This window comes from Panicum virgatum, chromosome 2K, assembly GCF_016808335.1.
Source record: "Panicum virgatum strain AP13 chromosome 2K, P.virgatum_v5, whole genome shotgun sequence".
NCBI lineage: Eukaryota > Viridiplantae > Streptophyta > Magnoliopsida > Poales > Poaceae > Panicum > Panicum virgatum.
The window spans coordinates 536,177-548,287 of record NC_053137.1 but is presented as its reverse complement, the minus strand read 5'-3'; the positions used below and the strand labels follow the sequence as shown (position 1 = coordinate 548,287).

Sequence of the window (12,111 nt, the reverse complement as noted above, 5' to 3'; positions counted from 1 at the left end):
TCTGGGGAAGGGAGGAGCTGGCTACTTCTGGTATAGTCCTGTGCTGTGTGATTCTGTTTATGGTGTATTTAAAGAGCTGTGTACACCTCTATACTCCTTGCATACTCTTCCCTCTTGTTCAAGATCTTGGTTCTTCTGGACTGGTAATGTCCCTTGATCCCATACCTATGTTGCCCTCCTGTCTTGTGACGCCATTGTCTTTGATGCCATCTTGATGCTACTGCCTGTTAGTGATGCTTGGTGTTCTACTGGAGATTATCTAGCTAGGGGGTGTTAGCTTTGCAGTTGTCATCTTAATTATCACGCTTCAGCTGTAGACAAGTGAAGTGAGCAGAGCAGCAGACAAGTGAAGTGCTGACACGCCATGGTTAAGATCTGCTGCATCGGCGCCGGCTACGTCGGCGGCCCGTCCATGGGCGTCATCGCGCTCAAGTGCCCGGCAATCGAGGTCGCCGTCGACGTCTCCCGCCCGCGCATCGACGCCTGGAACAGCAACCGCCTCCCGGTCCTCGAGCCGGGCCTCGACGCCGTCGTCAGGGCCTGCCGCGGCCGCAACCTCTCCTTCAGCGCCGACGTCGACCGCCACGTCGCCGACGCCGACATCGTCTTCGTGTCCGTCAACACGCCCACCTCGCCTACTGGGAGAGCGCGGCGCGCGTGGTCGCCGCCGCGTCGCGCCCCGGCAACGGCAAGAACAAGATCGTCGTCGAGAAGTCCGCCGTCCCCGTCAGGGCCGCCGAGGCCATGGAGCGGATCCTCCTCGCGGCGCACGGCGGCGGCGGCACGTTCCAGGTCCTGTCCAACCCGGAGTTCTTCTCCGAGGGCACCGCCGTGCGGGACCTGCTCTGCCCCGACCGCGTGCTCATCGGCGGCAGGGACACGGACGCCGGCAGGAGCGCCGCGCGCGCGCTCAGGGACGTGTACGCGCACTGGGTCCCCGAGGACCGGGTCGTCACCACCAGCCTCTGCTCGGCGGAGGTGTCCAAGCTCGCCGCGAGCGCGCTCCTGGCGCAGCGGGTCTCGTCGGTGAACGCCATCTCCGCGCTGTGCGAGGCCACCGGCGCCGACGTCTCGGACGTGTCACGCGCCGTCGGCAGGGACGGCCGCGTCGGGGGCGGCTTCCTGGACGCCGGCGTGGGGTTCGGCGGGCCGAGCTTCCAGAAGGACATCCTGCGCCTGGCTTACGCCTGCGAGCGCAGCGGCCTCCCGGAGGCGGCCGACTACTGGCGGCAGGTGGTGGCCGTGAACGAGTACCAGAAGAGCCGGTTCGTGCGCCGCGTGGTGGCGTCCATGTTCGGCACGGTGGCCGGCAAGAAGGTGGCCGTGCTGGGGTTCGCGTTCAAGAAGGGCGTCGGCGACACGAGGGAGTCGCCGGCGGCCGACGTGTGCCGGGGCCTGCTGGGCGACAGGGCCCACGTCAGCGTGTACGACCCGGCGGTGAGCGAGAAGCAGATACGGAGGGACACGGCGGCGGCGCATCAGCAGCAGGTGCGCGTGGCGAGGGACGCGTACGAGGCCGCCGAGGGTGCGCACGGGCTCTGCATCCTGACGGACTGGGACGAGTTCAGGGCGCTCGACTAGCGCCGGGTCTTCGACGGCATGCGGAGGCCGGCGTTCGTCTTCGACGGCCGCGGCGTCGTCGACGTCGGGAAGCTCAGGGAGATCGGCTTCGTCGTCTACTCGGTCGGCAAGCCGTTGGATCCCTGGCTCAAGGGCTTGCCGGCGGTGGCTTAATTAGCCCATTTCTTTCTGTTGCAGAATGAATCCGACGACTAAACTCTCTCTGTTTTTATCCCAACGAGAAGCTTCGAAACACATGAGCGCTTACAGAAAAAAAAAATCAAACTTTCCCGGCAACGAAACTCTGATTCGCAAAGTGGAACACGGCATCTGAATGTGGGATGGGATCTCGTAGACACGCACACATACATACAAACTACTAATTTACTAGTTACGATTACTGAACATTCTATTCGCACGAGACTGATTTTTTTTTAACAGAACACAAGACTGAAGATAACATTCCAGAAACAGGCCCAAAGATAACAACACTTGTAAAGTTGAACATATATAGCAGAATAAGTAAATGGAAATTACCACAGACAATTACCATACTTCGACACATCAATGACTAGCTCAAAAGATATGATTACATTAGCACAGACACAGACTAAGCATAAAGAAGCACACAAGCAAGGACCCATTCTGAACTAGAGTGACAAACTGACAGTATCAATTGATTCCTATGGCACTAACAGCAGTTGGCCTTGTGCAACTAATATTTTTATCCAAGGCTGCTGTTAGCTAGATTGATCATCATATGCATAATAGTAGTATACTCTATTATGTATACTCCCTCCGTATCATATTTAGAAGTTAAAGAAAAGATAGCCCTGCTAATGGGTTGGAACCCGCACCATACCCAACCCCACCCAAAATTAACATATTTAGATACCCAACCCCACCCAACCCAATTAGTTAATTTCTCAACTCTAACCAACCCGCCCCATTACAAGTGGGCAACCCATAAAAACCTATGGGTTCTACTATACAGAGGATTTAGTGGTTCTACACTTAATGTGGGGACCACATATATGTCTAGCCACACTACTTTGCACAGAGTATCTGTCAGTCATATTGACTCATCTCTAAAAATTTCAGTCAATTTCGATAAAATTTTATAGTGTGAACGCGAGATTTTAATTCTAGGGCCCGGCTCTTGATGTGGAGCCCACGTGTAGTTCTAGCCACGCTGCTTTGCACAGAGTAGCTGCCAGTCGTACTGAGTCATCTACAACAAATTTCAGTCAATTTCGATAAAATTTTATAGTGTGAACGCGAGGTTTTAATTCCAGAGTCAGGCTCTTCATGTGGGGCCCACATGTAGTTCTAGCCACACTGCTTTGCATAAAATAACTGCCAGTCGTACTGAGTCATCTCCAACAAAATTCAGTCAATTTCGATAAAATTTTCTGATATAAACACGTGGTTTTAATTTCAGAGTCCAGCTCTCACGTGGGACCCACATTTACATATAGTTATACTATTTTATAAAAAAGTATTCATTTCAACCCACCCCAACCCGCCTCAACCCGCATTTATATAGAACCCGCCCGACCCACCCCATTAACTAATACAACCCATTTTAACTCATCCAAACACACTCCATTTCAAACCCACCCCATAAAACTCATTTCAACCCAACCCATTAGCAAGCCTAAGAAAAGATGTCGTTGTGGCGCAGGGAGGTCAAAATAGACGGCATTGCCCCTGCACGCGCCGCACGGAGTAAATACGCCTCCTCGTTTTATGCCCCGCGCCGCGCCTGGTTAACTACTCCTCGGTTCCCTGCGCCTCTTGACTCCCTCACGACTACTCCATCTCGCTCACGCGCACGACTACTACTTCGTTTCGTTGCTATAGAGACCGGCGGCGCTCGGGTGCTGGTAGGTCGCCGCGGACGCCATCGGGACGGAGTCGGAGGCGCTCGCCGCGGAGGACATCGGGCCGGAGTCGGAAGAGGTCGCCGCGGAGGACGTCGTCGACCCGCTGCTGTCCACGGACGACTCCCACCCGATGGTGCTCGCCGCGGAAGGCATGGTGTCGGATTCGCACGAGCCCACACAGCACCATGCAAAACCATGCAAAAATTGTGGTGACAAAGAAAGAAAAAGCAGCGGCTGCCAGGGGTTGAACCGTGGACCTCCGGCGGCCTCGGGCCGTGGAGCCTTTCCAACCGAGCTACGATAGATTGCTGTGTAGGCAGCACCCTCGGCCATATTTAATAATGGCAAGACAGGAAAACTAATCCCTAATTAATCACCCCTTGGTAATCGTACTCATGTCCTAAACGTCATCTAAATATGATACGGAGGGAGTATGCAGCAATTAATTCGTATCTCTGCCGCCCAATTAGAAAGCAACAGCAAACTGATGGATCAATCAAAGTGTAGTAGTAACTATAGTATGACAAATCAGATGTTTATTAATAATTGTCCTAACTGATCGATAAACCAACTGATGGAACCTGTCATCCGTGCCTCATTGCCGGTGGCACCATGTCGTCAAGAAGCCCACTGTCGAGCGCCGCCGGCGATGAAGACACAGCCGTCGTCGGTGAAGGCGACTGCGTTGTTGATACGACCAGGGAAGAAGCCACTGCTGGCATCGTCGTCATCGCAGACGACGACAGCGGGTAGGTTGCCGCCAGCAGCTCCTGGTCGCAATGCAGCGGCCGCAGCAGCAGCGACGACGACGGCGACATCGCCGGCATGCAGGTGAGCGAGTCACCACCACTGCTAGTAGTAATAAGCAGAGCGCTCTGCTGCTGCTGAGCTGCGGCGGTGGTGGGGTGCTGCTGCTGCAGCAGCAGCGGCGGCAGGTGGTCGTCGTTGCTGGCGGTGTAGAGGTGGTGGTGCGCGGCGGAGAATGCCATGTGCCCGGCGAGGGCTGCGGCGGCGTGGAGGTGGGCGGCGCGCGGGAAGGTGACGGTGTGGTGGCAGTGCTGGCCCTCGTAGGTGGTGATGACGACGGAGGGGTCGGCGGAGGAGCGCTCCACACGCTTCTTCACCGTGCACTTGCTGTTGGTGCACCGGTAGTAGCTCCTGCATGCGCGCGTACGTATACGTTATAATTGTTGCCCAGTTGACGTTTCTTTTATTCTTTAAACAAGGAAATGCATGCATATATATACATGAGCTAGCATCAACAACAGAGGATCGAGATGAATGCATGTGGTATCTTCTTTTGATTAGACAAGACCAAAGACATGATTTGTAGTAGGTTTTGTTTTTGAATGAGATGATGGATAGGATAATATAAATTAAACAAGTAGTAACTAATCCTGCCTCCAATCATTGGAATTCTTTTTTTTTTTCTGTTTAAGTATACCAGGTCCATTATGAACACTGAATACTGATCGAGTGTCATGCATGCTGAATCATATCGATCAAAATGGATTGGATCGGAAGTTCGTTCAATTTAGACTAGTATCAGAAAGGGAGAGAGGTGGTCCGATCGAGTACTTAGATGCGTATAAATCTAAATATAAATTAATACCTTGGGAATGGGCTGTTCTTGACTGCCTTCTGGCCGTACTTGCGCCAGCGGTATCCATCCTCGAGGTGGTCGACGTCGCTCTTGGTCATGAAGGCGAACCGCGCCTGCCGCGCACGCTTCTTATTCTTCTGCCCCGATTTGCTATTATTATTGCCCCCCGCCGTCGTCGCCCTCGTCTTCCCCGGCGCCGGCTTGCTCCTGCACGCACACAGTACATCATCATCATATCGACTAATATATAGATGTTTACCATGATAGGACGTGATAGGAGAATTAGTATTTAGTTCCACATGTATGTTTACCATGCTTGTCGACGTCACAATTATTACTAGCACTGCACCGTACGTACCTTATGCAAAAAAAAAAATGCACAATATATGCAACTGCATACTATCCAAGCAAGCCAATATATATAATTGGTATTAGCTCAGTATTTATAATTAATTAATAGAGTTTGTGCAGCTGCTAATAGGAATAGGAAATTAAAAGAAATGAAAAAAATAGAAGAAAGCGCGTGGCTCATTTGTAATTTACTGGCTACTAGTGGTAGATTTTGGTATGACGCACGCGAATCCCGGCGCAACGTCCGCTTCCATTCCATTCCCATCCCATCTCTCCCTCCTACCCATGAAGATTTACCCAACTGTCCCTCCGTTCCGTTTCAAATTCATCATCCCCGGACACAGAAAATAAAGGCGCCCGCCGTAACAAAGTAATACTACTATAATGTGAAGTTTTTCCCCTGAGAAATGCGAAGGTCAAAACAGATCCAAAAAAATTATTACCAGCAGAAATTATGGATTTTTTTACAAGAATATAAAGGACAGCGAGAAATAAAGAGTCCAGAAATGTGCAAATTGATCCACAAGTTCAGAGAGTAAAACAAATCACCAAAATTCTGCATTAATTAATTAAAATAAAAGAAAAAGAGGAGAAATGGGCAAATTAGTAGGCTAATTAATCCAGGTGTGAATTACGGTTTTGCCGCTGGCGGTGGTGCTCTCATCGCCGGAGGGATGTAAATTAATTAAGCGCAGATCAGATCAGATCAGATCAGATCAGATCAGAGGAGCTTATTATTAGCAACCGTGATGCATGAATATGATGTGAATTACTATATGCATGCTACTTCATCAAGCACTGCTTGCTTACGCTGCCTCCGTCGCGGCTGCCGGCTTCCCGTCGGCGGCGTCCTCCTGCGCGGCGCCGTCGTCGGTGGAGCTGGACGATGCGCCGCCGTCCACCGACACCGACCCGGCCGGCTCCGACAACGGCGGCGGCAGGAGGGTGTACTTGTCTTCCGGCGGATCCAGCGCCGGCAGCAGCAGCTCCCCGCCGTCGAGCCCCGCCGCCCAGCACCCGAGCTCCGCGAAGATCGCCGAGGAGTCGGCGTACGCGTCGGCCGAGAAGGGCCACTCGCCGCCCCCGGCGACGCCCGCTTCACCGGTCCCGGCCATGGCCAACAAATTAAAACCCGGCAGCGCTGGCTGCTAGATAGCTTGCTTGGGTTAGTTTCTTCTTGGCTCGCTCGGTGTGCTCCGGCCTCTTTGAGTTTGAGCTAGCTTCTCTTCTTCTGTATGTAGTGGCGCTGTCGTCTGAGAGAGTGAGAAGTTTGCTTTAATTTGCTTGCGAGGGCCGGACGGCGGCCGGGGTTGTGTGTGTATTTATTTCACTCTAGCTAGCAAAGCTAGTGGAGATAGAGTTGTACTAGCATCACATTTGATTACTCACTTAATTGCTTAATTTATATTGTACCCGTTGCATTAATTCCTCCCCACTCTGGTCCATGCATTTCTCTCTACTGCTAAAAAAATGAAAAGCATATTATTACAAACTTATAATTCATCACATAACTGTTTGGATCTTAATTTTGCTTTGTTCAAGCTCCATCACCAAGATGGCATGCAAGAATAAATTATTGAAAAGGATTATAGGACATAGTATATACGTTTGCATTTTGTTAGCACAAAAGACACAGAGCTAGATTGCATGCTAACTACTATATATTCGGATCGGATGATACAATAAATGATCAGTACATCAAATGGAATCAAGGATTGCGCCTTCTTATTGCTTCAATTGAGTGGTCCCATGCATGTTCCGTGAGCAAAGTTGCCGATGAAGAAACTTATATATATTCTGTACAATCAACATCACATTTTTTTATCGTCTACAAAAAAAACGCTTTTTTTAATGATACGAACAAACCATTTATACTATTATAATGCCCAATTCAAATCAGTGACGGCTCATTCATCATATATATAGTACTAGCTACCGTGTAGCTGCTGAGCTGCATGCATAGGAAACGAATAGACTGTTAGGTAAAAGTAGGTGTTAGGCCCAACGGGAGAATTCCAGTTGAGTTCACTCACATGTCCGTTCTTCTCTACTTGTGGCACCCGTTTCCATTTCCCACCAATATAATCGATGAGCTCGATCGGCTTTAATTTCCCTGTGTTTTGCACTGTTTCTGCAAAAGGAAAACTTTTTTTGTGTGCCGAGTCTTGCTAGCTACTTGGACTGCCAGATGCCCAAATCAATCGTGTCTTTGGCGTGTCCAGGGTGAATCCCTACTACTAAACTGCTTGTACTACACTAGCTAGGCGCTAGGTTTGATTTTATATGTGATCGATGGAGTTCTGGTCTGGGTAAAGTTGGGGCACGATATGTACACGTCTTACATGCCCATTCCGATCCCCCAGGTCAACTCAAATCGGACGTGGATTCAGTGCCTTGCTTGGCAAAGGCACAATGTACCTTTGCTTCACCAATCTTTTCTCTCCCACCCATCCATGCCTGGTCCCCTTGCTTAGACGGCTCCCAAAGGCAAATGAAACATATCTTAATATTTTTCAGCCATATGACATATTTATTTAGCATACAAACAGAAAATTAAGCACACAAAATTAACAAACACACAACATAAAACAAAGCTTAATTTTAATTCATTGTAAGTGACGTTCGTAGTTCAGCACCGATACATGGCACTTGAGTCACTCGAATTGATATTGTAGTACTTGGCCATTCACATGTACAATTTAGCCACAAAATGCTATAGTTAGCCCACAAAATACTATGGTTAGCAAAATACCACCTAACCACCTTGCACATACTAGAACAGATCCCCAACATGAAGAATATCATCATCACAAATTGGAGCCGTTACAAGTTGGGTAAAATTGCCAATAACATTGTACTCTTCAACTTGTATAATTGCTCCTTTGTTGCTGTCATTATTCTTCACTTCATTTGGGGGCTGTACACCATCATCTTGCTTTCGTTTCTGCCAATGAAAATATCATTAATTAGCTATGAGTGGCAACAACATGTACAAAGTTTTAGATCTAAAGTCCAGAATATACCTTTGGTTCTTTCTTTTTTGGTTCAGCAGCTTTAGTTGGCATACTACGGTTACCTTTGGGTAATTTATCAAGCCAACTTTTCTTCCTTCTTGAATTTTTTGACTTCGCCTCCTTTTTCTTCAGTTGTGCAGCAAGAAACTCATCTTTTTGCTGTGCATTTGGCTCAACATTTTCTTGTTCATTGCAAGATTTATTCAAGGTATTAGCAGACAAATTGAGTTTATCCTCCAGTTGCGTACTCAAGCAATCAAGTCCATCTTCTAGCAACAAACAACAATCTGGATAATCAGGTGCTTTATATGCCAAATTGACAAATTTATGAACCAGGTTTCGGGTCCGAAGTTGAGCCTCTAACTTTGGATTTGCTATCACATTCCTTCCTTGCTTATCTTGTATACGTCCATTGCAAGCTTCTCTAGTCCATCTCTTTAAGATATAATGTGCCGGCAATATCTTTATATTCATCAAATCAAGAACTTTCAAACCATGCGCACATAATATTCCTGTCCTATTGAATATTTGACAACTACAGGTTGCTGTTTGGTTCAAAAGATCACCTATCACTATGCGCTCCTGCTCAAAACGTATAGCACCATGGAAACTCCCAATAACAATAGCATATTTATTTTCATCCAGTAATCTACTGCATGCAGCCATAGACCTTTCATATTCACCTTGGAAAGCTTCAAAAATAACAGGAGTGTAAACTTCACTTGCTTGCACCAACATAGGTGTACACATTTGTCTTCTTGGGATGTTCTTCCTTGCCTCAAATTTAGATTGCAATTCCTTTGCTCTTTTTTCTTGCACTGCTCTCTCAAAATGCTTCAGAAATCGAACAATATCAAAACCTGATTTTAAAAAGTTCTTCAATGCTTTGTTGAAGCTCTCACTTAGTTGTGTACTTCTCACTCCTAAACTGAAGACATCTCTCATATAACATTCAGCCCATTTTTCTTTAACCTTGTAGATACTATCTAACCAAGTTTGCTTATGCACTTTAGATTTCATAATGTCAAATGCTTCTTGAAATAGTGTCTTGTCCTCATAGCCATACATGCAAGCACTAAAATCATTGAGAATATGAGATTCTTCATCTTCCTTTTTAGGTTCAACTTCATCTTGTTGTGCACCTTCTTCTTTCTCTTCCCCCTTCACTGGAGATAAATGCTTGACAGCATTCTGCATTATGTGAAAGGTGCACAAACCATGATATGATTCTGTGAAAACTTTAGGTATAGCTTTTCCCATCGCAGCATCTTGATCTGTATAAATAGTTCTAGGTTGCTTCCCATTATGTGCAGCTAGAAAAGTCTCAAAGAGCCATAGAAATGAGTCCTCTGTTTCATCAAACAAGATGACAGCACCAAAAATAGTGGTCTCTCTAAACTGATTGAGGCCAAGAAATACACCAAAAGGCCTATATTCTTTGTTTGTGCCAAAAGTAGTATCAAATGTGACCACATCACCAAAATATGCATAGTCGAGGATCATTTTAGCATCAACCCAAAAAATATTGGTTATATGTTCCTCCACATCGAGTTGCAAAGCATACTGAAATGATGGGTTTTCAGCTATTTTGTCATGAAAATACTTTAACATACTTTCAGCTTGTCCAAAAGCCAACTCCCTTTGTCTTTTGGTACGCAAATAATTTTTGCGATCACGACAAGTGTAGCTAAGGTTAAATAGTCCACCAACTTGACGAGCAGCCATCTCATGAGCATCTTTTGGTCTAATTCCAGAATCATCAGCAGCCTCGATTTCAAAAGCTTGTATTTCTGAAATTTTTCTTTGTGTTGCCATCAAATGGCGAGTTTCTGGTAAGTGAAGTAAGTGATTGTGTTCAAGCACAACATCACTGACTTCATAATCATCTGAACCTCGGTTCAACATAAGAGACATCCGAGCTTTACAATCAGTTCTTGTTTCAGCTCTAAAATATTTGGTCACATTATTTGTTTGTCCTTTTCTTCGATGACCCTCATTAGAACAAACAAATCTGGCTGAAGTCACCTTGCCATCATAGCTGCTTACATTTGCATATCTTTTCCTCACATCAAAGCCTGTGCAACCCCCATATGCAACCCAAAACTTCCAAGCCTCATCTGGATTTCTGAATCTTAAACCAACTCGAGGTGTCCCCTTCTCAAATTCCGCCATTGCCTTTCACAGAACTCACAATTGCACAAATATGATCCAAAATCAACTAGAGCACATGATTTTCCTACCATACAATTGAAAAATTAACCTTCTATAGCAAATTAGCTGTCTTACGCATATACTTAGGTCACGAAAAGGAAAATAGCTTGCTAGTATACCTGGCAATGGCGTCCTATCGGTAGCCGCGTTCCTCTCCTCCTGGCATCCTGTCGGAGCGCGTGGCGCAGAGGGCAGCCTTTCCTCGGAGGAGCGCGCGGAGCAGAGGGTGGCCGCGGACCAGCGCGTGGGGGGCGTCGAGGAGGACGGACGCCGCGTAGCGCGCGGGGGACGCCGAGGAGGGCGGCTGCGCAGCGCTCGGGCGCGCGGGAGACCGGCGCAGTGCGCGGGAAGAAAGCGCGCGGACCTCCCTGCCTCGCGCCATCGGTGGATGGATAATGTTTTGGGCTGTATGTTAGTTTGGCCGTTGGATGTCTAACTCACGGTAGATATGGAACGAGAAGGCACAACGTGACTTGAAGGAGCCACGGCACTGAATCCGTGTCCACTCAAATCGATCATTGTGATCATCCACAGCGCAACTGATCAACAATCAACCAAGTTATTGTGTGGGTATATATGAGATGAGATTCATTGCATTGTTGCAGCGGCTTCTTCGTATGCTTCCATTTTTTTATTTACGCGCGCCTGTTTTAGGCTTATTGGTTGTCAACAATCATCTCAAATCATGCGTAGATCGATTGCTGCACACATATAAATATATATCTTGACCATTTAAATGATAGCCCCCGGAATATAATCAATATATATATATATATATGAACCAACATTAATATTATCGCGGCTGGAATAATTTTCCGCCTAACTATAGCTAATTGTAACTATTCTAGCGCATGCCTCCTGGCACCCACCTAGCTATAGCTAACTTCCTCATCAACAATAATGTAGGTCAGCGCATACAGTAAATATATATGTTGGTACCGAACTGCACATATATGCATGTATTATTTGTCTTGGGCTTTTATATATCTATATATGCATGCATATGTAGCACCTAGTTTTAGATAATGGTGGTTGCTATCTAGCTAATAGTAATTAAGGTATGAATATATGATGGCATGGTAGTGGAATCATATGCTCACACGTTGTTAATCAAGTGTTGTTTTAATTTTTTTTTCTTGAAAAGAAAGTGTTGTTTTAATTTCAGTTGACCTATATGCTGTCTACTGTCTACATGGTGTGGCCTCACAGTATATAACTAAATATGTTGTTGCTAGTATAATACAATTATATATAATAATGATAGATGAATGCACATATCAATTGATTGGAATTACACATAATGCATGCACAATATTATATTCGAGTCAGTAGTTACAGATTTGAGCTATATATCTAGCAGAGTTGTGCTATATATATATATTTTAGTTGCAATCGAATAGAAATTATTGGCACGTACGCATGTATGCTAGCTACTAGCGGCGTTGTATCAGCAGGTTAATGATCAAAATAATGTTTCTAGGAGTAG

At 46.8% G+C, this 12,111-nt stretch overlaps 2 protein-coding genes and 1 pseudogene across 3 annotated transcripts; 1 reads left to right on the top strand and 2 right to left on the bottom strand.

Moving 5' to 3' along the window:
- Positions 1-364: 364 nt before the first annotated feature.
- On the top strand, positions 365-1,734 carry LOC120695821 (annotated as a pseudogene).
- Positions 1,735-3,896: 2,162 nt separating this feature from the next.
- LOC120660104 (probable WRKY transcription factor 48) lies at positions 3,897-6,707 on the bottom strand. Its single transcript, XM_039938464.1, has 3 exons — positions 6,211-6,707; positions 5,059-5,256; positions 3,897-4,604 (listed from the first exon to the last, which is right to left on the bottom strand). Exons 1-3 carry the CDS (start codon positions 6,513-6,515, stop codon positions 4,031-4,033), a joined length of 1,077 nt encoding a protein of 358 aa, XP_039794398.1. The 5' UTR covers positions 6,516-6,707; the 3' UTR covers positions 3,897-4,030.
- A 1,325-nt stretch (positions 6,708-8,032) lies between these two features.
- LOC120660094 (protein FAR1-RELATED SEQUENCE 5-like) lies at positions 8,033-11,102 on the bottom strand. 2 transcript variants are annotated; one of them, XM_039938444.1, is made up of 3 exons: positions 10,745-11,102; positions 8,424-10,650; positions 8,033-8,344 (listed from the first exon to the last, which is right to left on the bottom strand). In XM_039938444.1, the coding sequence occupies exons 2-3, from the start codon at positions 10,584-10,586 to the stop codon at positions 8,174-8,176; spliced, it is 2,334 nt and encodes a 777-aa protein (XP_039794378.1). In that variant the 5' UTR covers positions 10,587-10,650; positions 10,745-11,102; the 3' UTR covers positions 8,033-8,173. The 2 variants fall into 2 exon arrangements, with proteins under 2 accessions (XP_039794378.1, XP_039794386.1); XM_039938452.1 differs by lacking the exon at positions 10,745-11,102 and having other exon boundaries at positions 8,424-10,723.
- Positions 11,103-12,111: the final 1,009 nt, after the last annotated feature.